At 43.1% G+C, this 27,762-nt stretch overlaps 2 protein-coding genes across 5 annotated transcripts in view; one reads left to right on the top strand and one right to left on the bottom strand.

The window, feature by feature from the left end:
* Positions 1-27,762, top strand: part of BRF1 (BRF1 general transcription factor IIIB subunit) — a 176,737-nt gene that overhangs the window by 71,176 nt on the left and 77,799 nt on the right. For 2 of the 3 annotated variants that reach the window (XM_075503746.1, XM_075503747.1), the window contains exons 5-7: positions 8,732-8,804; positions 17,256-17,405; positions 19,053-19,146. In XM_075503746.1, the coding sequence (XP_075359861.1) occupies positions 8,732-8,804; positions 17,256-17,405; positions 19,053-19,146 (317 nt within the window). Of the gene's footprint in view, positions 1-6,882; positions 6,962-8,731; positions 8,805-17,255; positions 17,406-19,052; positions 19,147-27,762 lie in introns of those variants that run through there. The other variant, XM_075503748.1, reaches the window with a different exon arrangement.
* BTBD6 (BTB domain containing 6) lies at positions 10,733-14,327 on the bottom strand. 2 transcript variants are annotated; one of them, XM_075503749.1, is made up of 5 exons: positions 13,635-14,327; positions 13,095-13,389; positions 12,755-12,845; positions 12,368-12,486; positions 10,734-12,140 (listed from the first exon to the last, which is right to left on the bottom strand). In XM_075503749.1, exons 2-5 carry the CDS (start codon positions 13,298-13,300, stop codon positions 11,108-11,110), a joined length of 1,449 nt encoding a protein of 482 aa, XP_075359864.1. In that variant the 5' UTR covers positions 13,301-13,389; positions 13,635-14,327; the 3' UTR covers positions 10,734-11,107. The 2 variants fall into 2 exon arrangements, with proteins under 2 accessions (XP_075359865.1, XP_075359864.1); XM_075503750.1 differs by lacking the exon at positions 13,635-14,327 and having other exon boundaries at positions 10,733-12,140; positions 13,095-13,610.

The raw sequence follows: 27,762 nt of genomic DNA, 5'->3' as shown, positions 1-27,762 counted from the left end.
TGCTGTCTTACTCTCATTCTCCATGTTATAACTGTTTTACATACAATGTGAGTAGGTTAGTTGCATCTATTTTTGTCCTCCCAGCTGTCTTGGTAAATGGCATCCTCTGAAGACTATTTATTGCTTGAAGCAATCTGCTGGAATTGCAATAATCAAGTGAATCTTTAATTCTTAAAATTAGTGACTTTTTTCTCTTTTCTAAACTCTTATTGAATTATTTTAATTATTTATAACCGAATACTGCGTGTGTAGAATGGGAGGTTTATTTCCTTCTGAACACAGGTGATTTTTCATGGTGATTGTTATGAAATAGAATGATCATAGTAATATGAAGAATAGTCACACAATGTGAAGACAAAGAAGAAGAAGAGGTATTGTATCTGTAAAAGAAAAAAAAAGATGTATTGTCAGCAGGAACAGACAAGAAAGACTGAATGATTTGTCTTTTCCCCTCTATACATTCTAGCCTGAAAAGGTGTCAAGATGTGGCATATGAGGACCAAAACGTTGAAGAGGGGTAACTGAAGAGATGGGAGAGACAGAAATAGATTAGTAGTAGGAAATAATCAACCCTGGAAAGAAGAAAAATGCAAAATTTCAGTATCATGATCTGTATTTATGTATTTAACTGTGTGAAGACTTCTGATGTGCTCTACTTTATAACTTCTTTAAGGTGAATCTGAGGAAACAGGAATCTTAAATGTTATTGTTAACTGTAGGTAGCCAGAAAGTCCTCTTTAAGAACGTATAAATGAGCTTTTCAGGTCCTAGCTTGATTTCTCCCCCACCTTGCGTTTGTTTAAAAACAAAACCAAAACCAACCAACCAAACAAAACACCAAAAACCCCCAAACCTAAACCAAAACAAAAGAAAACTTGATTGGCAAAACATCTATGGCCCAGGCAGAAAACATTCTGCTTTAGATCAGCCTTTGCCCGCAGATTGTGTGCCTTAAAAAAGAAAAGCAATTAGTTCATTAGATTGTATTGTGTTACCTTGAAGTGCCGCTTTTTTTCAAGGACAGCTCTCCTATCCTGCAGTTAGGATGTGAATGTCATTAAACAAAAAGAAAGGTTGTTAGCAGTAGTAGTAGTGGCAGGGGGGTTATCTTTCCAAAATATTTAACTTGTTCAGACTCATCTGTACAAAATACATCATACCGGTCCAGGTAATTGTTTTTCTTGGTAAAATGAGAAAGCTGTCAATTTTATATCAGAAAAAAATCACATCTGAAAGTCTAAAAAGTGAGCTACTGCTGACCTTCAACAACTCTTGCTTAGATGCTAACAGCAAATTTTGAGATTTTTCTTCAGAATTTTCTACTTGATGCAGCTCAGTTGCTGCGGGAGGTGAAGTGACCTGCAGGGCTGCCCATCATCTGACCGCAGGAATTTTTTAAAGAATGTTACCAAATGAAACATCCTTATGGAGTGTCTTCGTGGAGGCTACTGACTGAATTACAGAACACCTTAAAATAGGTTTCAGTGCATCTGAGGGGGGAAAAAAGGCGTAACAACCTTTCGTGTATTGCTTCATCTAAAAGCAAAACAAAAAGTAAGCTTTGTAACTCCGGCTACCTGCAAAAAAGATAAATGCAAGCCTGTGAAAAAGGCCATCCATTGCTTCCTTTTGCCATCTTGGAGCTGGAAAAGAGTATTAGCTGTGCCATTCTGCATCCCACTTATGGCACCCTCCATGTCAGTGACCTTCAGCCGGGGTTTTGCCAGCGCTGGGAGAGCCAATGCCCTCCGTAGCTCGCAGCATAAGAAAGGTGGTAGCTAAAAGTAGGAGTAATAAGAAGACGACTTGAATCTGCTGTTACCTGCAACTCAGTATTTGTTTAATGACCTATCATATTTGTGTTCATTCCCTCTTGTTGTTCTGTTTATCTTTTTAAAAGAAAAAAAAAAGATAAAAGGGAGGGGAAATCGTAAGCTCTTAGGCTCTGGTCTGTACTTCTTGTACAACCTCTTTTCCTGTCTTTATTGAGCTGCTTTGGGATTTGGTCCCCCATTCTCCATAAAAAAATAAAAAAGCTGTCCCCTATAGTGTAACATGCTTTTAGAATAGTATTATGCAACTAGAACTTAGCAATAGAGGAGACTAATTTTCACTGTTAATGGTAGTCTGTTTAAGAAGTCATATCAGTTTTCCTCTTACACTGATGACTGAGATGTGGGAGTTTGTCTTGTTCCACTGGAGAACTGCTACATTTTATAATAGTTTTTGGAGCTTCAAAATTGCTGTCATCTTGGAAAAAGCCAAAACGTCTGGTTTTTTGGTTTTTTTTAATTGGAAAGGCAATTTCTTTGGTATTTTTTTCTCCCATTTTATCTTCAGGTGAAATATGTCCTATGTCTTGGAAACCTCCTGCTGAAAGTGTTGTCAGATTCAGTATGCTGCTGGTACATTTAGACTTTAAAGCATTATCTAAAATGAACTGAAAATGTCCAGACCACTGCTACAAATCAGGCTCCTTCCTTGTGCAGAGCAGAGCCATGCTGCATGTTGATTGAGTTGGAAGGACGATCAGTCACCAGTCTCTGACAGAGAAAGTACTTGCTTATATTTTCAGATACTGCATTTTACTTGCAAATATAATCTTTAGAGAGGTCTGTAATCAGGCCTTTTGTTTGCTTTTTTGTTAGTCCAATCTAAACGACAGGCCTTGCTTGTTTAGGAGAGTTGCAAAGCTTGTCTAGCCTTGGCCCAACTGTTGAACAGTTTAGGTTTGCTCATCTATTTCAGAGCACCTCATTCCTTCAACCTGGAGAACTAGTTGGCTGAAGTTTTGATCTCGGTGTGGTGAAATGCTGCCTTTCTCATCCTGGGAAATGGCAGTTTCTTCCTTAGCCTCTTGTAATCTCCGGTGTCATGGTCTTTGCAACGTGGTCATAAAAGACTTTGGGAAGAGGTGTTGGCAGTGCTTTGATCTCCAATTTCAGCCTAGTAGAATAGAATTTTTAGTGTGCCTTGTGGTGTGTGCCCTGCTGGTAAATAAGGCTAATGCTTACTGAAAAGATGTTAGACGGAGGCAGGCTCTTTATAGGAGTGCGCAGCAGGCGGATTAGCAGCAATGGACATAATTAATTAAAATGAGATGTTTTGACTTGATATCAAGAAAAGGTTTTTCACCGTGAGGACACTCAAGTGTTGGAACAAGTTGCTCAGAGCAGTTTCGAAGCCTCTGTCCATGGAGGTTTTCAAGATCCTGAGCAACCTGGTCTGTTCTCGTAGCTGACCCTGCTTTGAGCAGGAGGTTGGACTGGAGACCACCCGAGATCCATTCCAACCTGAACTCTGCTACGATTCTAGATAAGGGAAGGGGGTGTACAAGAAGTGAAAATCAGTAACTGGTACCTGCTTGGTCCAGTCCTCCTGTGGTTTCTCCTCCACTTCAAAACACAACTCTCATCCCCAATTTCTTCTCTTCAGTTTGTCTAGTCAAGTATAACAGTACTTTCTTGTCCACAAGGATTTTTATTGCGAGTTATTTTTGTACACATGTTGTTTTTATTTATTTTTTTGAAAGGCAGCATTGGCCTCCCTGATTCCTCTACGCTTGTTGCAAATTACTCTTTGCCTTTCTTGCATAGATGGTATGATAATGGTTTATTGTACAGCTGTGGGGTTGGAGGAAGAATGCTAGGACTACCACATACGTGATTAGCAAAAGTAGACTCTCCCTTCAGAGTCCCCAGACTGAAGGCAATGCTTTAAAGCAGAGCATGAGAGGAAGCTGCTTAGTTTTGATCTGCGTCTCTTTTTGAACTGCAGTCTGACAAGCTGGGTTTGGTACAAGTTTGTAGTTTTGTGTGTTGTCTTTCGAGGTTAAATGTAATGTTCTGGTTGCAATATGCATCCAAAAAATAAGAAGTTTCAGTTTATTGTGTGGAAAAGGGTAAAATAGAGTATTTTTTAAAGACTGTACTCATTTGCTTCAGTTTTTAATACCCTTTGTTCATTTAAAGTTATTAACATGTTGACTGCATTTGCCTTTATTGCCCCTATGCAAATTGCTATGCTGATTGAGTTAATTTAAACAACCTGGTTGGGACCTTCAGGCATTACTATACTAGAAATGTTAATAATGAATCAAATAACCACAGGTGCCTCTTTCCCCAGCAACAGACACTCTCCTTAAAAACTCATTTGCTTTTCATGCTTGCTTAATTATTTAGGCAAGCAGCCATGGATGTTTCACAGTGTGAATTCTCATCAAGTTCCAACTGCCTGGTCTTTGTCCTTTTAAAAGACAGAAGACCTTAACCACCATCACCATTTGTAATATTTTTCCAGAATGCCACACCATGGTCTTGAAAAGCCTTTTTGGAACTTGCTTATAGTGAAAGAGTATCGATTTATAAATTTATGGAACTTACGGTCAAGGAAAGACCTTCATTCAATGATTTCAGCTTTATTTTTTTGCTACTGTCCAGAAGCTAAAGTGACCTGGTAACTGTATGAATGGGAGACTCCCTGTTTCCCAGAGAGAGTTTAAAATTGTGGAAGGTGTTAGACTGATGAACAGCTGAATTCCCGTGCTGCTGGAAAGGAGGTATTTGTTGTTATTTCTGAAAGTGGAAGTATATTGGTATTTGTGAACACATCAGGCGTGATGTGAAAGCAAGAGGAAATTATGAAAGGATAAGAGTCCCTATGGAAGTGTCCCTTTGAAATCAGCATCTGATGACTGACAGATGTGAAATGAAAAGACTGTGTCTCCAAAAAATACTGTGAAGGGCAAAGAATATAACAAGTAGAAGGATCTTTCTATAAAGTTGTAACTGAATAATTGGAAGCCATTCCTTCCCCAAATGCCCCTTTTAACTAATAGAGCAGAAGTTAACTATTGGTAAAGGACAACATCTTACAGAATCTTAAGTCCTCTGTAAAAACTTAGGGGTAAAACATTGGGGGTTTTGTTTTGTTTTGTTTTCAGTGCCTTGGTAGGCACATACTTTTTGTCTGAAAGATGTCTTCCTGCTGAAGAATCTAATTTAAAAAAAAAAACAAAAAAAAAACAAAAAACAAACAACTCAGTGGCAGGTCCATATGTTTCTAAATTTATTCTGTTAAATGTGAACTGAATGTAAAAGAATACGGTAAAAACTATCAGGGTATGCAGATATTTTAAAATATCCCCTCTGACAGAGGTTGACACCAGTCTCTGTGTTAGGTATTGATGTTCAAACCTAGTGATTGCATCAAGTTTAGGAAATGTTAATATCTGATCCAAATACACAGAGAGAGAGCACAAGTCTTATGAAAGTCTATAAAACAATTGTTACACTTTGACAGTTTTGATGGGGGAGAGTTTGGGGAAATACTGGTTTTCAGTATGATCCTTTTAAATTAAGAAGGGGGAAAAGAGGCTGAAGTCGACGTGGTAAGCTTTAAAGCTGCACCAATTCAAGTCTAAGCCAGAGACATCCTTTTAGAAGGGCATTTTTGTTTATTCACCATTCGAAGGACTCTCATAAAATTAGGTTTTATGAATGCAAATGTCATATGGTTCTAAATTTAAGCTTTTGATGGATTGGAGTATATGAATTTTTATAAGAAGTTCTTAATGAAGAAAGAACTAGAAATTAAAGTAGGCCTCTAAATTAATTCTCTTAATTTTCTAAGCTTAATGGAGTGCAAAAAAACATACAAATGATGAGAGTAAAGAAAGACTCTATTTTTATGCCTATTATGTATCTATCGTATCTGTCACAGGATGTGTGTGTGCGCATGAGTAATAGTTGAAATTGGTGACAGTGGTATAAAATTTTAGTGAAAGGGCCGCCTTCCACTAAAACCAGAAGTTCTTAAATACCATGTTTCAGCAGTTCAGTGCCATGACAGATTCATTCCTGCGTGAGCTTTATGCCATCTTTAATTTCCCAATTATGAGAAGTGCCCCAGAACTTGTGAATATGTGGTAACTTCTAAAGATGAGAAGCGTATTGTTTGAGAGGGCCTGAAGTCTCTTTTCCTACTGATTTGCCAGGAAAACTGGAAGCAATTAAATATTCCTGATTCTTTTTGTGACCACCCTGGCATTAAAAACGTGTGAGCTTCATGAGGAAAACAGTATAGAGCATGTAATGCACTGTATATTATGCTTTCTTTCTAAATAGGGAGTAACCAGAAACTGCAAAGAAATGCACTTGTGATCAAAAGAAAGAAATTCCCTGATGTACTATTTCTATTTGAATTTATTATTTTGTGTAAATATACTGCCTACACCTTGAAGTTGGTCATAAAACACTGATGATGTGGGTGAAGTGGAAAAGCAGGTTGGATTTAAGTACATTACTTCTCAAATAGACCATGGAGCCAAAGACTTTTAGTTAGGCCAAGGAGAGGAAGATAAAAAAAAGTCATTGAGCAATTTTATTATGCATTTGGCTTTGCTTTAGATGGCATTCAGCGCCCACTTAGATTGCTAGAACTTCGCTAAAAAGCTGTGTGCTTCTTTATGCCTCTTCATATTTATCTGTTCTTTGACGACTGCATTTATGGAAAGTTTGTTTGGGAGGAGTTTCTTAGAGAGTGACATGGTTCGATGGGGACAAGCATCACGTATTTGGATGTCATGACAAAAAAAGCCAGAGGGAGAAATACTTGTCTGAGTTTGAGGGTGTTTTTTTTTTTCTAGACTAAAATGAAAAGAACTAGATGAGTTTGTGAAGCCTCTGATGGAAACATCATATGTACTTGGTGCCACTGAAGTAACTTTATTGATTAGTGCAGTGAAATCATCCTTGCAGAACAACATCTAAGTGATGAGGTTTAAGATTTACAGTAACTTGGTCGGCCAATTTAGAAGGCTGAAACTACAGCCAAACCCCCACTCTTTATGTTAATATTTCTTATTAACATACAGGTCAAACACACAGACAAAAGGTCAAAACAAGCCATTCCAAACTGACAGTGACTCTAGAGCATCTAAAGCCAACTGAAACACTGCAGGGATTTTGCTGTCGTAATGTCTGTTCTGTCTCTGTGGCTGATGGAAATCACATGCTCTCCAACTCCTATATGAACTGCCAGATTCAGTAGGTGCTTATTTTTCTGTATAAAATTCAGTGACTTATTTCCTAAGAAATATACTTCTTATTCAGAGGGTATATTTTGTTCACTTACTTCCCATAGAATAGTATTTCTATGTTGTCTGGTATTTCAGGAAAAAAGGGATGGTAAATTTTAAGACTATACTTTTGTATCTTCTAGACCAGTCCAACCATTGGTCAGATGAAGCACGGAAGATATTCAGTACTTTCCACTAAATATGGAATGAATGAACATCATATCATGTACACTTGATTGGGCAGTCACTTTCAGGATACATGATCATTCAGAGGATTTCTTTGAAGTTCTCATTTTAAAAAATTTTTTAAATTTGAGAAAAATGCATGTTAAGAACATTTTCCCATACAGAAAAATTTTGAAGTGCTAGGTGAAAATGTGTCAGGTTTGTTTGTTTGTTTGTTTAAATATATTTTATTTTTTATATTTAAATATAAATTAAATTTATTTTGCTAGCTTGGTAGAAGAATCTACATACTAATGTTGGTACAGCTCTTTTGTGAACTAAAAGAGAAAATACTTAGTAACAGGATTTTTTATTTCCATGGGCTTGTACCATAATCAACAACTCGGTTGTGTAATTGATTGCATAGTAAACACCTTCACTATCCCGGCATAGGAAAGAGAGGGGCAGTTCTGTTACATAAAAGCAATAGAGTATATACTGTCCCAAAAATAATAATAAAAAAATCTTATTTGTTTGCAGTGTAGGAGGATGAAGTTTTTTTTCTACTAACTTTGACCTTTATAGGTGCCTTGGGGGGAGCAAGGTGTTCATGGAGCTTCGTGGGAACGTTTGGGGCTGATTGGGAACTGAAGTATATCCTGCCTTTCTTGCTGACCACAAAAACACATCTTAACATAGTGAAAGAAAACTTCCTGAGACTTTTAAAATACAAATGTAGTTGCCTATGCTATAAATTGCAAATTAGAGTATGAAGAGTAACTCCTCCCCTCAGTTTATATCCTCCTGAGTGCAGTGGTGAAGGAGGGGTGGGGAGCAGGGCTCTCTCCCTGGCTTCTTAGCAGGTTTGGTATAGTTTAGGTTTTTTCTGAATGTATTTATCTTTTTTTAAAGTAGGGCGATCTGGGGCAATGTCAAAACAGTAAGAAATGACAAATAACCCTTGGGGCATGTAGCACCACTGCTTGCTTTGGTGGAAAAGTTTGGTGTGTGCTTGTGCAATACTTAATTATCCCACTTCACGTGATCATACAGAGCTGAAATTTGCACCAACTTGTGAGTATTTGCTGAGGTTTTGTTACGTTACAAGATAAATGACACTTTTTATATACTGATATTATATTAAAGTCTACTTAGTGCTTTAAGACGTTAGGTGGCAACTGAAAAATTGCCCAAGTACTACAGAGCAACACTGAGCCCACTGAAGAGCATGAGATGAACAACTTCTTGTAATTTTTTCAGTATAAACTTATGCTTTGACTTACAATACTAATTTGTACAGCTTTTGACAAGCACCAAATATTATTCTGTACCTATGAATATCGCTTGGATTTACTTCGGTTAAATTTTTTTTTAAAGCAGGTTGTTTAAGATTTCAAAAGTGTGGGGTTTTTCTCCTTTCTGCATAAATGTTCTATGAAAAACATTTGTGGTTTAAGATTTAAATAATGATTTTTTTTCTTTTAATAGGTGAATGTCTATGTGCTGGGAAAAACTTTCCTTCTGTTGGCCAGAGAACTCTGCATAAATGCTCCAGCCATAGGTATTTTTTTTATGAGTTGACTTTTGAGTATTTGGGTATATTTTCTGCATGGTTACTTTAAAAGAATATGTATGTATGTGCATATATATATACGTAGTATTGTGTGCTAAATACCAAAGTGGTAACTTAAAAATGAAGCTGGAATCAATCCAGGCCAAAGAGCAATGCTGACCATGAGAGCCTGTTCTCCTTTATGTAAGACTTTTTTGGGAGCTAGATGCTATTTTCTTTTACAAATAATTGTGTTCCTTTTTCTGAGAGTAGTTCAGGCTATACCAAGACAATGGGCTGATGTATAATAAATTTGCATGCATCTACAAGCTTGCATAGGCCTGTCACACTTCAATTCCAGAGATGTGACATTTGATAAATATTTGCCAAATTTACTATCTGTCCATCACCTGTACCTGAGGTGTTCAGTGCTTGAAATACAAGTGGCTTGATGGAAAATGAGGAGCAACTTTTTCCAAGCATGCGAGTAACTTTTTAATTAGTAAGTCATCGCTGAAATTATAACACAGTGATAGGAAGGTGGGTTTTAACCTGTTAAAGGGTAAAAAAGCTGTTGTCTGGGCTGTAGTCTTTAAGCCAAGGGAATTCAGGCCAATTCCAGTTAAAGAGTATATTTATAGGGAGGTCTTGTGACTGTTACCCACCTCTGTGCAGGAATTTTCTTCCTGTATCTTTACCCACTCTCACTCCCACTCTCCTTAATCTGTACTGAGAGAATCAGATGCCTTTTGTGTTTAAGAACAACACACACGCACACCCCTTCAGATGTACTCAGCTGGGCACATAACTGCCTGCCTTTGCAGCAGGGGAACCAGCAGCTCACATATTGAGCATCGTCACAACGGCATCCAGATAGTATGTGGCAGTGCACAGCTATCAGCCATTGTGGTGTGCTGGCTTCATTAGCATAGCTTGATGTCTGGTAAAAAGTTCTTGTTTTCAGTAATTCAGTTGCCTTCTTATTTCTTTTTTTTTTAAGAGAACAGGCAGAATTTGTATTGCAGCTTAGTTTCAAGGTGAAAATTAATGCAGCTTAGGAAAAGGCAAACAGAAAACCCTTCTAAATTAAATGTAGAGGTACTTGTTACACATGGAAAAAAATATTGTTTTAGAATGCTGTTTGAGTATTCTTTCCAAGGTCATTATGAGAAGAGAGATTTGTAAAAACCGGCTCATCTGTAATGATTGTCAGACACTTAAGACACCTACTTTTATCATTCTTTGTGAAAAGTTAAGGGGACTAGCTATAAAATGACTACTGCTGGTGGATGGGACTGTTTTTAGAAAAAATAGAGGGGGAGGAAAGATCCAGCAGCTTTTGTTTAAGGTAGCTTACTTCTAATTACTAAGTTTGAGTGAACTTAAAGACCACAGTGCAAGTATTTCTCCAGTATCTGCTCGTAAATGTGAGGCTGGGATGTATATTTAGATGGTGGCCGCCAGTATTACAGCTCTGGGCTAAATCTGTGATAAAGCCTGTCACTGCATGACGCTTCATCTGCATGTCTCGACTCCGGCCGTTCAAGTGGGGTGCAGTTTGACAGGTGCAAGTGTCAGTGCTGCTGTTTGCTGCGCAGGCTGCGGAGGCTAACGCAGATGATGCGTGTGAACGGGCGTTAGAGGCTTTCAAATATAACCACAGGGTGATTTTGATCAACTTTAACGCTCACAGTTTGTCTCTCTCCAGCTTGGGCAACACACGAAAAGCCCTGAGCTTCCACCTGTCAGCTCCCTTTTTTGTGAAGGAAAAGAAAGGCTGCTGATGGATAGTCTCAGTTAGAAGGGAAGGGAACCTTCATCTTTGCAGTGATAGCTTATGCCCTGTGTGGGTACACACAGGGGACAGACTACAGCATCATCACCCCTGTTAACTGTACTGTAGATGAATTAACAGACACAAGCCATAAGATCAGCAATGATCAAGTACACAGGATTTAGGGCAAGTAAAAATGTTTTATATTTCACAGATTCATAAACTGCTCTAGTTTAGAACATTCTGTTTAGGTCAGCTGCAGTCTGCAAGTTAGTTATCTATATACAAAATAAATGCACAGTACGTGCGAAATTTAACATTTTTCTGCTTGTTGCAGTCTTAATAATTAAGTCAAATAGCTTATGAATAAATAAAATAAGATTAAATTCAAGAGCATTCCTTCACTTATTTGTATAGCCTGATGTAGCAGATAGGTAAGTAGCGTAACATTCCATACTGCTGCAGAGTTCGTAGTAAAATTGAAAAATCCCTTAGTGTGCATCGTTGCAGTATTGGAATACAATCAAGGTGAAATGCATCATGCATAGAAAATGAGCTCAGGTATTTGTCCTCCTTGTACTCCGGTGCCATTAGTACTGTCCGAGGAGCACTGGAACTGGAATGTCACTTTCCCGCACTGCACTTCAGTCATCCCCTCTTGCCCAAAGTAGCTGAGTTCGTTACCATCAAGAATAGCACTTACATTGTAAAATGTGTCTTGCTCAACCTGCACAGGGTGTTCAAACCACACAGAGAAAGTGTTACTGGAGCCGTCAGAGGTAAACTTTGTCAGATTTTGAGCAAGGACAACTCCTAAGCGCTTCAGTTCGATTTTGACGCTGTACTCAGCTTTGCCACAGCTTGACCCATACAATCCCAGTCCGGCTATAAATATCCGTTTGTCTACGGCAAACTGAATACTGTCACATCGCCCTCGGTACCTCCACTGATTGCTGCGATATGCAGATGACTGAAACCGATGGCATCGCTGAGGTACGAGTCCTTTTCTTTTTGTCAGCGGAAATTCTAGTTTGGGTTTATTCGCGGCTGTGTACCACAGGAATATGTTGTGAGTTTCCTCAAGGGTGAGGATGTCGGACTGGGCAGCTCCGTTGGCAAACTCTTCCAAAGTCATGGTCGGAATCCGCACTAAGTACAAAGCTTTTCCTAATACATTCCTCTTGTTGCGCGGCGTAACCGGCAGCCCTTGCCTTTTGCATTCAGCCTCTGCCCAGTTGAGAACAGCCTCGAAAACTACGACTTCCTTGGTGTTGAGTGCCTCCCGGGTTACAATGATCTCTAGTGTTTGTTGATCTATCTCACAGAAGCCCTCTGACTTCAGTGCCATTTCTGCTTGAGCATCAATCACTTCCCAGCAGCGCTGCGTCAGCTCTGGCTCCTCGAAGAGCCTGCTCTGAGACAGCAGGACACAAGCGTTCTTCGCTTCTAAACTGGTCTCCAGAAAATTGACGCAAGCCTTTGCTAGGGCCGGCACGATGTACTTCTTGGCAGCATACAGCGTAGCCAGGACTGTGTCAGCTTCCAGGTCTATTTCATCACTATACATGTATCTAGATGGAAAAAAAAATAGTTTCTTAGGGGGAAAAAAAAAAATACAGGCCATGAAAGATTGATCGATAGTCATCTTTGCTGGCAGTGAATCTGACATTCAGTATTTGTCAGCACAATAAGTAAACAGCAATAAGTGCGTATTGCACAATGCCAATTAGGAGAAGTCTATTTTATAAGCTACTTCGATTCTGTCCACGTAATTAGTAGACTTGTAGTGGCCACTTACTTTAATAGGATTAGAAAGGCTGCAGGTTCCACATCTGGTATATGGATTTCAGATTTGACCTCTGCGAGATCGCCATAAAACATAGCATAGAAGACAGAGCTACCAACTGCCAAAACATACTGGAAAATAAAGAGAGAGAAGCCTCAGTAACATGTATCAGTAATAGCCGAGCGTGCTGGCTTTCGATAAGAGCTACGCTTAGGGAAAGTTAAAAGCTCCAGTGGAGGCAGAAGACTGCCTTAGACTGTTCCCTTTAATTGCAGCGTATATGAATTACTTCTGGGATTAGAAGAGAGCCGTAATTAGGGGGGGGAACCTAGTTGTAAGGCAGGGGGAGAAGGCGATACGCACGGCAGCACTGAAAAGCCAAAAATTATCTGCACAAACCTTATGGGCAGGAACTTTCTTGGACGCCCCCGGCGGGCCCACGATGAAGTGAACGTCAGCCATGAGCTCGTTATTGAACATCAGCGCGTTCCTGCAAGCCAGGGGAGGGGGGAGAAGCCCCGTTAGCCGCGGGCAGCCCCTCTCCCGGCGCCCCAGCCCCGCCGGCACGCCGCCGCCCGAGCCTCCCCCGAGGCTCCATCCCGGCCCGGGCCGCCCTCGCCGGGCCGGCCCGGCCCTCACGCCTGCCCTCGGCGCAGGTGCACGGGGCCGGGCTGGGCGCCTCGCTCTCTCTCTCTCTCTCCCGGCCGGCCGGGAGGGTCCGGCGGGGCCCGGCCCTTACCTCTCCCGCAGCGTGGGGTGGAAGGACTGCCAGTTGGCGCTCTCCAAGTTGTTGTTGTTGAGGTTCTGGAGCTGGGGCGGCGGGGGCGGCTGGGCGCTGTGCTGGAGCTGCAGGGCGTTCTTCTTGCTGTTGGCAGCGGTGGCGGCGGCGGCGTTACTGTTTGCGATGTTGGTGTTGGTGCTGGCAGGGTAAAGTTCTGCAGCCATCTTCTTCTTCAGGGACAGGGGCACTATCTCATAGCATCCTGGCACCTTGCCGTTTGACCTCACACTCTTTTTGGACTTCTTTAAGGTCTCTGGAAGCAGAAGAAAAAAAGTCAAACACTTCATGATCCTGCCATTGAGGCAACCATGGGGCAGTGGCATGAGCAAGAGAACTAACAAATCCCAAACGCGAGTCCCACTATCTGGATATTTTGTGTGCTTCTAGATGCAGGGCGGCCTTTTTTTTGGCGTGTGTGCGTGCTCTTTGGTGACCGGCCCGACGCACCTTTCCGGGGGGAAAGGGGTGATGCCGTGTGGGCTCAGTGCCAGCGCTCACCTCGGCTCGAAGCGGGGGGTCCCAGCCTCCACGGCACTGCCACGACGGCCGTGGGGAACCCGAGCAGGGCTGGCAGGCAGTTCCTTCCCCCGAGGAAAGAGGGGAGAAAAAGGAAAAAGAAAAAAAAAAGCCAAAATCCAGCAACAAAACCCCACAAATCCAGCCGAGACGGGGGGTCAGGAGCGAGAGTCAATCCACAAATCCTCCGAGTGCAGCAGCCCGGCGAGGGTGAAGCGCAGCCAGCCGCCCGATCCCCGCTGCCAGCGACCGCGCTCCGCTCCGTCCTTCCCCGCCCGGCGGGGGCACATCCGCGGCGGCCGGGCCGGGCCGAGGCGAGGCGGCGGCTCTCCGCAGTCCCGCTCCCGGGCGGCCCCGCTGCCGCCGCCGCTCGCACCAACTTTCCTCCTCTCTCCGCGGCGGCCACCGCCACACGGCGCTGCTCCTCCGCGCTCCTCCCGCCCGCGTCGGGGGCGTTGCTGGCCGCGGGGCGCCCCGGCTCCTCCGCGGCGGGCGGGCGGCGCTGCCCTCGGCGCTCCCCTCGCGGCGGCGGGATGCGGCGCGGCGCGGCTCTGCCGGGCCCTGCCTCCGCCTCCCGCCCTAATAGGCAGCTGCCGCGCCGCGCGTCACGGCCGCCCGCGCCAATGGGGAGCGCCGGGGCGCGGCGGGGGGAGCCGCCCCCCGCCCCGCCGTGTGTCAGTCTTCCGCGCGCCCCGGTCTGCCCCCCCCCACCCCACCCCCGCGCCCGCCCGGGGGCCCCGGCACCGGGGCCCGTCTGCCTGCGCAGCGCCCAGCACCGCCGCGCCCGCCGCCCCCAGCCGGCGCCGGGAGGAAGCCCCGCAGTCCCGCCGCCGCTCGGCGCCCCCGCTCCCGGCCGGAGTACCGCAGCGGGACCAAGCGCGGGGGGAGGACACGGGGGACCGGCCCCGCCGTGCGGCCCGCGGGCTCCCGTGGCGGGGCGGAGCAGGGCAGAGCAGAGCGGGGCGGGCGGCCCCGGGCGCGCACCGCCCTTCCCGGCCGGCCCGGGCGGGGGCGCCGCCGCGCCGCGCACCGCCCCGCTCCGCCGCCGCCGCCGCGCAGCTCCGGGGGGGAGCCGGGCCGCCGCGCTGCCCCGCCGGGGCCGGCGCCTGGGGCGGCTGCGGGGCGCCGGGGACACGGCCGGGGCGGAATTATTGAAGTCAAGGGAGGTCGCGGGGGTTTTTTCCTCCCCGTTTTTCGCAGCCCCGAAGCCGCCGTGCCCCGGTTGTGCGCGCCCTCCCGGCCGGGGGTGTTCCAGCGGGGACAGCCCTCGGCCCCGCTCTCCGTGCCCGTTGCCGGGGGGGTGGGCTGGCAGCGGGGCACGGCTCCGGCTCCTCTCCCCGGCCCTGCCGTCCCGGTTGCCTGTTTTGGTGGGGAAGTCACTGTACAAGAGTGACTAGCAAGAAGCAGTTTCCTAGGAATTTTTCTGTGTTCCTGTTAATGACTGTGTGGCCCTTTAGGCGCTTCCAAAAGTGCGAGTCCCGAGTCGCCACTGGGATAGGGAGAGAAAAGAAAATCTTCAGACAAACAGCTGCTTCTTTCTTAAAAAATAAAATGGTGTTTTTCTTGCTAATCTGCCTCGTGGCCTCCCCGTTCGGGAAAGCCGGCGGGTTTTGCCCCACTTGGACGTGCCCTTGCGTGTGCGAGGGTGTGGGGCCCAGGGTGTCCCTGCAGGCAAAGGGGACTCGCCCGGGAGCAGGGCAGCCCTGCTGCGGCGGTGCTTGTTCCGTCCACGTAAAAGGATTCAAGGCGTTTGGGTTTTACAACTTCTTAAAAAATACTTTTTATTCTTTTTAAATGTTTGCATCCACGTGAGACGTGTTTATGTTAACCTTGGCCTTGCATTTAGTTTATACGTCGGTAGTATTGCATTCTAGCCATTTATGGCCACTTGAAGGCTTTTCACTTAAAAGCGACCCCATATTCATTTTCTGGCTGTTTGGTAGCTTCAGAATTTAAATTAACGATGTGCAATGTTTTGTCAAATGACCTGTGGGCATGAATGCCAGCAGAAATGTCTGAACAGCTACAATGCCAATGTGTAAATGCTCCCGAAGCTCAGCTCTGCAGAGAAAGCTGTGAATTGCCTCGCTCTGCTCCGCTCCGGCGTCCAGAGGAGCCAAAGTCGGGCCCTCTTGGGATAAGAAGAGATGGGAAAGCAAACCGGGCATTGCTTTGCAACATCGCACGCATTTCTGTCGTGCGAAGAGCGAAGTTTAAATGTCTGTTGGACCCCAGGCTATCATTTCTGAAAGGGTTTTGTTGTTGTTGTAGTATTTTGGAATTGGTTATTTCTGCTGAGTACGAGTTTATAAAATACTTGGAAATACAGACTAACTGCCCTTAAGAATCATGGAGATCAGTTAATCTCTCCTAAACCTTTGATTTTTGGGGTCATGTTTAGGAGGTGACTGCACTCTGGCATTTCTTTAGCTTTGAGGGAGGTGTGTTTGGAAGTTTTTGCTTGATAAATGCTTTCATTTAAATGCTTCTGCAGGGCTGACAGGCGTAATCACCTACGGTGTGATCTCGGTAATTATGGATAGCAACAGGGCATCATTGTTAGAACTTGGTGCTAAATGAAACTGCTTTGATTAATTGTAAATCCGTAAGATTGTTCCAGTGTTTCGAGCTGAATTTTCATCTTTATCAGTTTAAGTGCCCACATAGGGGATCAGCTAAGGAAATTGAGTTGAGACTAATAGTTAACAATTTACCGTACATCATGGATTTTCGGTCAAGTGATGAAAGGCTGGCAGGAAATGAGAAATTGATACCTCAAATACGAGTAAACATGTGTTAAGTGTAGCTTTTACAAGATTGTTTGATAAATTATAAATTGATTTAGGCAAAGCACAATCCGTACCGACATATTTCGGTTAGTTTGAAGCTGATAACACCAACACTTCAAATAAGTTTATACATCTGGAGGCAGATTCGTGGCTGATGTAAATTGTCATAGCGCTGCTGACGTTAATTGGGTTGCAGCAATTTATGCCGATGGAGAGTATGCCTCAGTATCTGTAATGAACAGCGTTTTGTATTGGTGGAATGCGAGTCCAAGAAGGAGCTGGAATTAACTTTGAAAGTGTAAGTAGACTTTTGTTAGGGACATGGGATTTTAAGCAAATGAATTTTTTTCAAAGCTTAGTTTGTAGGTAGGTGTGAGACGAGGCATGCAAGTTAGCTTATTTGTTACTTTGCAGGAGATGTTAGAAGTTTTGGGCCTAAGTTACGTCCTCGTTCTGCAAAAGAATTTTGCAAATGCTTAGCTTTGTGCCTAATTTCACTGATACCAGTAACACTGCTGATGTGTCGGAGTCAGCACATGCAGCCTTGGACCCTGAAAAGCATGTAAGAAAAACTTTGTTTAGTGCTTTAAAGGTGACTTGCCTATAAAGCAAGAAAGGATTTTGTTTTAGCTTAACTAAAAAGGTGCTTCTAAAGCTTAGTGATCAGAGGATCTGGCCCACCAGCACAGCCCATGTTGTTTGCTGAGACGTGAAGCTAGCCAACCACGACAGCCCCGCTGTACTGCTGCTCAAGTACTGCGTTTCCTAAATCAAAGGTTAGGTTTAGAAATAATTGTATTATTTTCTGTTGCAGATCCGTGTTTATATATTCCTCGTTTCGCACACATGCTTGAGTTTGGGGATAAGAACCATGAAGTGTCCATGACGGCTCTCAGGCTGTTGCAGAGAATGAAGCGGGACTGGATGCACACCGGCCGCCGGCCCTCCGGGCTCTGCGGAGCAGGTATGTCAGGCGCTGGGTGTATTGCTTCCCCCGCAGCGGGTTGGATGGGAGCGTCTGGGAGTTGGGAAGAGATGAAGACTTTCTCATTTCCTCAGTGATGCCATGTTCTCTGGGTTTTGTGCTGTCAGGCACCTACAGATTATGTAGGTCTTCATCGAAATAGTTTCTGAAACTCAAACTTCATTTTTGCCCTTGCTCCTACATTACTTGCTCAGATCCTTTGTATCTTATGTTTTGGATTTTTCAACCTCCTTTCTGGTGCTCTTCTCGCCCCCACTCTCTTCAAGCTCTAGCTGCTAAAAGTTTTTTTTTGTCAGCTAAAATGACACCATTAGTGCAAGCACTTTGATTTGTGTCTTTACACAGAGTCTTATGCAAGAAATGCCCTCTTTGACCTGTTCTGTGAAATTATTTTCCTCTCCTTCTTCATCTTTTTCCAAGATCCATCGCTGTCATGATGCTTATAAAAAACCTACCGGTTTGGGAGGGCTAGGTTAAAAAGTAGTCAGTACCAGCCAGTGAGGTCAGAGTAACGACGAGTATAGATACCCACAGGGTTCACGTACGTGCTTTATTTTATTTGAAAGATCTTACCTGTGCATGCTGGAATGAGAAATAGCGCTCAAACCTTAGGGAACCCAGGACTATGCAATCTTCCTGAAATTTCTAGCCTCTTTTTGTTAGTAGTACTTGCTTATTGCACATTGCTAAAAATTTGAGTATTGTATGGGAGACCAGCCTGGTCTTTGATTCACCTCATAGACTATATATCCACACGAGCAAGTGATTTGATTCAGCGGACATGGGTCAATAGATTGACGCAGGTGGTGCTGAGTCCCCTACATCCATCCATGCAACATGCGGTTCATGTGGTGTACTGTGGACTGGGTTTAGTTTGGTTCCCTGGCCTAAATGTCTGTGCCGTATGTTGTTTGAATGGCCAGTTGTTTGTTCAGCCCCCGACGTTCCCATTAGGAACTGGAGCACTTTAAACACATACCTGAAGTAGAGCTCTGGTTTAGTTTCCTCTGAAAGGAGTCGCTTTTGCATGCTTAAAACTGTTCTGCGCACTGAGCCACTGTACGATGAGTGGGGGTGACGCTTCAGAAGGGAGCTAGTGCTCTGGATCAGCACGCTGAGGTACATGCAGCCAGTACTAGTTATCTAGCTGTAGAGAGGGCCTTGCAGGAGAGCACTTGGGCATTAGGAAGACATGATGGTGGTGACAGCAGTGGGGATAACAGCCTAAGTAGATTCAGTGTTTGACTTCGGGCTTCTGGAAGAGTTAACTGGAGATCTTTTCATTCAGGACTAGTAAATTCTGCTAAAAAGATGATGACTTTAAAAATATGTGAACAATGAGACGTTCTTGTGATGTATTTAAGTAGCTGACCACGGCTTCCCAAATGCTAAAGCACAGAATTTTTCAGGGTGCAATTTGCAATCAGTTTAATTTTATTGGGTAGGAAGCAAAGTTTGTAAAGTCAAGTCAAGCACCTGTATTCCGGGACAAAGCTGAGCATAAGCATTTACAGCTCTTTAGCTGAAGGCAGGGACAAAGAGAGGGTATAGTTATCTGATTGTTTTCTGCTTTTCTTCAGGAAATTTTCCTCTTTTTGACATTGACTTTCCCTGCTTATTCTCTAGCTCTGCTAGTGGCAGCAAGAATGCATGATTTCCGACGTACTGTTAAAGAGGTCATCAGGGTGGTCAAGGTTTGTGAGTCTACATTAAGGAAAAGGTCAGTGCAGTTTTATTGCTTTTATCTTTCGTTTACAGTACTGAAAAGTGGTGGAGTCTAAAATGAATGTATATTGGAGAAACCAAAGGAAAGGTTCTTTTCCTTTTCAGAAGTGCCAAGAATAAAATAAGTACAACGTGTTTTAGCCGGTCATTTTTAAGTACTAACACCTGCCTCTTACGTAAGGCCTCAAATGCTTAGCAAGGATGGTAAGGAGCACTGTGCCCATGTAACAGGTGAAGAGTTGGAGGCAAAAAAATGTTGGGTCAGAAATGTTAACAGTGTTGTCATGTCCTCAGAAGAAATGATTGATTCTCAAAGCTGAGGATGTACTGTGGGATTTTTTTTTTTTTTCATTAATCCAGAATAAAGTGCTGAAAAGTCTTGTCCTTTAGCTGTTATTGAACAGAACTTTTCAAAATATTTTGATGAAATGTTCATTTTTGATAGTGTTGCACTGCTAATAAATAGAAGACAGTGCAGTGAGCCTAATGATAAGTTCATTGAAGGGGTCAGAAGTGGAATTACCAGCAGAATGTGAGCCTGAAAGTGGGAGTTTTCCAAGTACCTTTGGCATTTTTTTTTTTAAGATCTAGTAGCATTTGCCAGATTTTGATGAAGTAAGCAGTCACCCAGTTTCCCTCATTGTCATTTTGAAAAGTTGTAACATTTTCTTTCCCTGTAGGTTCAGTAAAAAATGACCTAACTGTGAAATACCGTGCTTTCTGTTGTCCCCAGTTGGAAATTTTTGTACCACCAGTAAATTCTGAAGTTTGTTGTACCAAGGTTTGTCTTTAGAAAGCTCCCCTGGAGAAAGCTCCTCTTTCTCTCCACCTCACTGAGACCAGTTTAAGCACATCCAGCCGAATCTAATACTTGTTAATAATATTCACTTTCTGAAAAATGTTCTTGCCCCAGATCTTCATTTGCGGAACAGGAATGATACTATTTCCCTACCATGCATGGGTGGTATAGGGATAAATTTAAAGTGTTTGAAGTGCTTTAAGGTACTACAATAAGGATGGAGCAGTACAAATGCCACTTTTTTTCTCTGGTCAACAGGTCATGTGTTTTAATGTGCATTTTGTATGATTAATGATTTATGCACCCATAATCTACTTCACGATGCCTTGGTTAAATAGTTAAAGAGTTTGTTCTTACTAAGAAAATCAGCATAATAAATTAGAGTTGGAAGGAAAATTAATTTGAGCAATTGTTTCAAGCAAAGAAATCTTACTTCAAAATTCATGCTTTGAAATGTTTACTCAAGTCACACACATCAACTAAAATGACAGCGTTATTTACTTTGACAGGGTAAACGTGACAGCTGAATTATTTTCAGGCAGCTATAATTACAACTGTATTTATCACGAATCTATAAATTTGATTGATGTTTTTCAAATAAGAGCACGTTATATAGTATTTAACGAAGGCAAATAAAAAAATACCTTTGAATAACTCTTTCTGCGCTCCAGTTTTTTTCCTCTTCTTTAGAATTCTTCTTCTTCGTCTCAAAACGCCATCAGGTAGAAGTTGTCTAAATTAATAAGCACTTGTTTCACGTTGTTAAAAATTTCTTTGCTTCTCAGTTTGATGTACAGTTTTATTTCCTTTTAATTATTGCTATAGTTACTCTGGTTTGTAAAGAGCTACTGCTGCTTTGCATGTTGTGAAGGTGTTGAGTGTAGTTGGGTGAACGCTCATTAATGGACGGCATTGGATGCTACGCTCGCTGCTGATGGCTTTGCCCTGACTGCTCTTGAAACCAAACAGGAGTCCAGGTCATGCTGAAACATCCAACCTGCAGGTTCTGCTGTATGGTTTGATTTAGCTCCCAGTTGGCTACGTGGCTCCTGGGGAAGCGCAGACCATTGGAAGCTGCATTTGCTTTCGGTGACGACGGATTTCCGTGGCAGAAATCTGCAAGGGAAGGGACGGCACCGACACAAGGTGCCTTCTCCCCCTGCGCTGCGGAGGCAGCCCAGCAGCGGGGGGGGGGACAGGGCTGTGTTGATCAGTGGCTTGGCTGAGGATGCGGGAGCGATGCTTTTTGAGAAAGCCCTGCTTGGCTTCCTGTTTCAGGAAGACCCTCAGCAAGGGGTGGCATTCCTTCCCTAAGAAGGGCACTATTTCTGATCCCGTGCAGTGCAGCTGGTGCGACTGTAAAAGGGGATTAGATCACCCTCTTGTCCATCAGCTGGAGAGCACCGAGCCCTACGTGCCCGTAGTCTGTCGCCTCTTTCACCGCCGTGTACGGGAGGAGTAGCTCTTAGGAGGAGATTCACAAAATCGTGATGTACCTTCAGGTCATAAAAATGAATGATCTGGTCATAAAGGGAATCTGTTTTGGAAGGCAAAAGCGACCAAGCGTGGCCCATGGACCCTGGCACTCATCTTCGAATCAAGAGTTCTTAGTTTAACCACTTGTTTGGTTAAAAATCAGTGTGTGTTTATTTTTAATATGCGTGGGGTTTTGGTAGGATCTTGGTAAGAAAACTTTGTAGTTACTTCACAGGGCCTTCTAGCTTTGTGTTTTCAAGCGCACAATTAAAATGTAAAGCTTGTTGCTGTTGTTGAAAGTGAACGTATTAAATATTAATAAATGCACTGATAATTCTATCTCATTTCCAGTCTAATTGAAATGATATTAACTTATATATCACTTTATATATTCAAAGTACTGTACAAATATTAACTAATTAGTCAAATTGTTATTTTCTGTGTAATCACCTGTGGAGATAGCAGAAATTAACTTTTAATAAACCCAACCCTTTTATTTAGTTTAATCCTCACATTTGTGCCTGTGCTTGATGCACCTGTCCTCGCTGCTGCCTTTTTAACCTTTACGTACTCTGCCCCTTCATCTGTTTATTCACCTATTGCGTACTTTCTCTGCATACTAAATTCTGTCTTATCTGCAGTGAGAATAATTTTTGTTATATTTGTCCATTGTGCATTATCTAATACTGTGCGGCCCGAATGCCTGTTTGAAGATCTTAGGCACTTCTTCAATGGAAATAAAAAAAAAAAACCAGCTTATCTTTGTTAACACTTGCATTTTACTTCTTTGGCTTACCCTCTTTATCTTTAAATTGAGCTGCACTTTACATAAAAAATATTTCTTCTCAGTTCCATAAAGTACTATCTGTTAAAAACTGATTTGTGATGAACTTCAGAAGTAAAGCTTCATTTAGAGAGAATTGGAATGAAAGGCCAGAACGGGTTTAAAGCGCTCATTTTCGAGGTGAATGTTTTTTCTCACAGTATTTTTGGTGAAGGAAGACCAGACTTGTACAAAGGAACTCCCATTTACCAGGCTGGGTGGAGATGCTGCAGGGGCTTTCATAAATGGGGTCCTTTGCTCATATTCTGGGGACCCAGCTAGAGCTCTTCCAATGACTGCGTTGGTAGTTTTCTGGAAAAATTAAAGATTCATGCATAGAGATAAATGTATTGCCTGCAGCTTTTCTTATTTTCATTTCTGCAACATACAGCTCACGTAAACTTCACGTCCAAGCTCCCAGTGCAGTCTCAAGCCAGGCAGGCTTCTTGCGAGTGCGGGCAAGGTGAGGAGCAGGTCGATACGTGAGTCCAGAGTCGGGATGGGAAGACACGGTAACGGGGACGCTCGTGGCTGTGAGGTTAGGTTTTCCAAAACACCAAAGCCAAATCAAGGCCAGGACTGAAGGGAAAGGCATGAAGAAGCTTGTGTTCAGCTGTGATCCAAGAAAGCCGTGCTAAAATCCTGTGGAAGGTATCTGCTGAATTAGGTGAGAGCTGCTTACCTAAGGTGTTTGAGCGTGGAGAAAGGTAGAGGATGCTCAGTACGTCAGAGTTGTGTAAGTGCTCTTGGTTGAAGTGCAGTATGGAGAGAAGCTTTCAGAAAACTGGGCAAGTTACTTCATGTAAAGGAGCTCGTGGTGGTGCCCGCTCTGATCTCAGATCAGCAGCCGTGGAGCTCCTTCACGGGCCACTGTTGTGATAAACTAAGAAAGTAAATTGAGAAATATTTTATGTCTCCAGTTAAATAATTTCAAGTGGCTTATAGGTGATTTCTAGAGATCTTTCTAGCGTGGCAAGTAAAATACAACTTGATCCACGCGGGTTGGTATTGCATACCTTTGTAAGTTGGATTGTCTGTTTTAATGAAAAAAGGTTTTATTTTTGAGGAATCCAATTTCACAGGCAGTGTTCCTTTTTATAAATCTGGCTTCTATACAGCTAGTAAGCTAACACATTAATTAAATTCCTAATATATTTTAGTACTTCATACTTATTTAAAAATGTCATTTCAAAATTATTTGGTGTCTGTTACTTTTGATACAATAATTAACTTATTAGCACTAACTCGAGCTTAGATCTTGTAAACAGTTTTCTCTGTGTTTGACTTTCCTCATCTGAGTGGCTGTTAAGAAATTAAGCAGCGTGCTATTTTTCTTTTCCAGGAGATCACAGAGTGGTTTTGACAGACCACAGCGGAGGAACCATGCTAATGAAACAAAATTTTAAGGAATGCTAAAGCATTTTGTTTCATTAGCGTGGTGTGAACACTTGAATCGGGGGGGGGGGAAAACCCAAGAACAAAAAATTCCAAGTGGTTTAGACTAGTGGACTTCTGGGATGGCCAGGGAGATCTGCCGGTGGGATTATTGGTGGGCTAACCATGTGTACAACTGTTAACCCGAGTTAACCGCCTGTGTAAGCGTTTGCAGAATCAGGGCTTTAAAATTTATGCTAATGAGTTTGTGATAATCTAAATCTCTGTTTTGGTGTGAGCAAGTAAAAGCAACTAATTCTGAAGGGTGCTTTTATTTAGTACAATAAATCTTTCACGGTACCCATTCTTTAGTACTTAGAAAAACGGGAGAGAGTTGCCAGCAAATGAGCACCATAAATTATCAGTCATCAATTAATTTGCAGTAAATGACTCTGTGTGTATGCTCTTAGTCCATTGCAAAAAGAGGTGAAATGTATTAATGAAGTACACCATGGACGTTGTTTAAGTGAAAATATTTCTCTTTACAGTTGCATTGGGCTGGGAACACAGACAGACTAATTTAGCACAGCTCAGGTGATAAGCTGTAAGCTGTAAAACCACAGTAACTAGATCGCCTCTAATTTTGTCCTTACCTTTAGTAATGAGATACTCATTCATATAGGCTTTAAAAATACATTTTTTATATTCCTGCAAGTACATGTAAAATTATATATATGTACAGTGATTACATAAAAGGAGATTACACTTCTGTTTATTTACATACTGGTGGATACTGGAAAACCTTTTTTCATGTCATGTAGGAAGCATTTAATAACTATTTCTGATAGATGTTCTCTATTAAGTATCCCTTTTAGGGTATGTGTTTACATACTTCCATAAATAGTTGATGCATAATCATTGTGTGGCTTGGAAAAAAACGGGGAGAGAAGGATGATGCAATAGACTTAAATTTGTAGTATAAAAAATAGTGACGGTTTGCCACATCAGTGCGAATTCTGAACTCCTTTCCTATGAGTGAGTGCACAGGTTTAGAGTGGTAGGCAGCGCTGATGAACATTAAATTAAAACAGTGGGAATATACGGCAATATTTTGGTACTTCAGTAAGATACAAAAGTAAATCCCTTACTTTTCCAGAGTTTGCAAATGTTGCAGTTGTCAAATCAGCTGATCTATTACTAGAATATTTGTAATTGATATGACAGTTAGGATTATGTAGATACCATGTAGGTTATTACTTAGGGTTTTAATTGTATTGTTGATTTGGAAAAAATCCAGGGAATTTAATTACCACCACCAGCGTATCTTGCAATAAAGGTTTTTTTCATGTATTTCTGCTAACAATATGCCAATATTCAGCTTAGTATTTTTTTTAATCTATTAATAAAATATTTTAAGTGCTTTAAAAAGACCTCTCACAACAGGTAACCTAAAGGCTGACTGCTCAGGCTAAATTTCACTTTCACTCTTTTAAAAAACCAAGTGTCTCTGAAGTTATAATTTGTTTGCCCTTCTGTATAGAGGTCCAGCACAAGATACCTCTGCTTTATGCTGCCTGCTTTCTAGAGCGAGGTGCTGATTGTGTATACGTAGGAGGACACCGTGGCTTTTCCTAAATGGTCTCTGCTTAGAAGTTCCCCTTGGACTTTGAACTTGGACTCCTGAAGCATTTGTGAGTTGGACTCCAGAAGACCTTGTTCGTTTACGTGCTTCGTCGTGCCCCACTGCTGCAGAATTTCAATTAAACATTAAAACCGAGCAGCTAGCTGCACACAGGAGTCTTTTTTTTTTTTCCTTAGCTGTAGACTGGGTTCGTAAGTCTTCACTGGACGGTATCCCTGAAACAAAAGAAAGTGAAAAAAACATTGCTCGTAACTTCAAAATGACTGACCCATTTTCCCTTATTGGGAGCTAAATTAAGTGTGAACAGAATCGGTTTACTGTTTTGTACACAAAAGTGCTTTATCAGAAGATGAGGTGTGGTTTTGTCCATAAAGGGATGGAACAAAAGCCGTGGAAATTTTCTTTGAAAAAAAAAAGGGTTGGGGTTAGGGGCAGATGACACCAAGCTCTGGAAAGACTTTTCTCCCGAAGGAATTCGCTTGAAAGAGTTTGCTGTGAGAAACTATAAGAGGAGGGTTTATACTGGAAGTTGAATCTTAGCCTGAGCTGTAGTGGTTGCCTCTGCTTCGACTATAAATAGCAAATACTTGTCTGCCAAATTGCAATTTTTAGAGCCCTTTTGGATCCGTGCCAAGGAAATAATATCTTAATTTGTATATCTGTTTATTTTCCTCTTTCTGTGCATAACTTGAAATGGCAACTCTTATTAGATTTTTTTAGATTAACAGAAGTGCAAAATGAACTTGGATACCATTTTTATGTGGAACTTAAAAAATAGCCTGTAGCTATTTTTTTTTCATGAGGGCACTCCCTCGCCCCTGAAATTATTGTGCTTATAATTAAGGTTGCGTCAGTTTTTCTTAGCTGCCAAACTAATGTTACCTTGTTTCATGTGGTGTAGACGGCTGCGTGCATCAGTTTGTTGCCTTGGTGGCATGTGTCCAAACACTGGATAAAATTAAAGAAATGTTTAAAAATATGTAGACAGGATATCAGCCAATGTAAAATGTTGAGGCAGGCAAGTGGTTGGCAAACACAGGTATTTATTTATATCAAGTTAAAGGAGAAAATGTTGAGTGAACAGCTCGCTCTCCCACAGAGATGATGCTCAAGCTGTGATCCTGACCATCAGGGATGGTTCTTCATTTCAGGAGGAAGGCTAGAGCCTTGTGGTTAAGGCCGGTGAGAAGTGAAGAAGTAACGTGCCGCTCTAAATTTGGGCTTGCCGCCGGGCTGTACCTACGCCGTCACGCTGGCAGCCCTCACCGCCGGGTGGTCAGCCCTCGCCCCGTTTGGCTTGGATCAGGACTGAGGAAGAGGAGGGCATGGGCATGGGACTGGACACTGGTGGCCAGGTCAGATGGTCGAACCGTGCTGTGCTGTGGGTTGGAGCTCCTTGGTAGCACCACCAGCAAACTCGACGTAGCTCTGTCCTGTCCTGGTGCTGGTGCACTGGAGGTTTTGGGAGAGCCCCGTGCTGCTGTTTCAGCTCAGGGCTGAAGCTGGCGCTTGAGCCGAAGCTCGTGCCAGCTGCCGGCACGACGGCTCACCCGTGGGCTGATGTCTGACGGGTGCAGGCTACGTGATGTGAGTCATGACACGCTCGACAAGGAGAGGGACGGAAGGAGCCTCAGGTGTCTGCAAGCAGATGTGCACAGGGTTAAGTGCTGAAACCCAAGCATGGTCATCTCATCCCCAGCCTTGCTTCCTGAGCGATTGGTTTTGCTACCGGTGTTCTCCGCGTTGCTCTGTGTGCCTGGAGGTGTGGCTGTTTTGGCTGGGCTCTGGGTCTGGCTGCTCATCTCGAACTTGGAGCAAGTGTGGGGTAAACAAACCGGGCGTCTTTGCCAAAGTGTGTAGTTGGCTTTTTACAGTGGGAGGAGAATAACATTTTAACTAGGCGAGGCTGGTTGGGAGGAAAAGTCTTGCTGAAGTGGGACTACCTGTGCGTGCGTGATTCATACGTGGAGAGATGGATGACTGTAATTTAATGATGGTGGCTGGGAAGATCCATGCTCCTAAAGTGATGCATGGATTTGGCATTAAATGAATCCTGAATTCAAATAATAACAAGAGTGCCTAGCCAGGTTTTTCCTCTAGCCTGATAGATGAGGCTCCCTCCTGGAAGGTGGGTAATGCACGCTGGAAGCCTGTTAACGCTGAGAAAGATTTCTAGTCTGTTAATTAAAAGCTGGGTGCTGCTGCTGCCAACAGCATCCTCCTCTCCTTTCCAATTTGATCTGAAAGAGAGGGGGAGGGAGCCGGTCCCTGGTACTCTGAGGGAAAGTTTTGGGCTGTCAGTCACTCTCAGATGGCTAATTTGGGACTTTGTCGAGATGCCTGAACTCCAAAAGTGAGACTAGGTTTCAGAGGCTTTCTTCTCAGCAGCACTAATTCTGGCCGGCGTAGCCGTGCGTGGGCTGAGCGTGCTGCTTGCTGCCGGTTTGACGTAGGGCTGCCCGGCTCGCCCTGCGCGTTCCACGGCACGAGATGCCGC

The sequence above is a fragment of the Mycteria americana genome, chromosome 5 (assembly GCF_035582795.1).
Source record: "Mycteria americana isolate JAX WOST 10 ecotype Jacksonville Zoo and Gardens chromosome 5, USCA_MyAme_1.0, whole genome shotgun sequence".
NCBI classification, from domain to species: Eukaryota; Metazoa; Chordata; class Aves; order Ciconiiformes; family Ciconiidae; genus Mycteria; species Mycteria americana.
The sequence above is the reverse complement of the archived record's forward strand: the minus strand, read 5'-3'. Positions and strand labels throughout refer to the sequence as shown.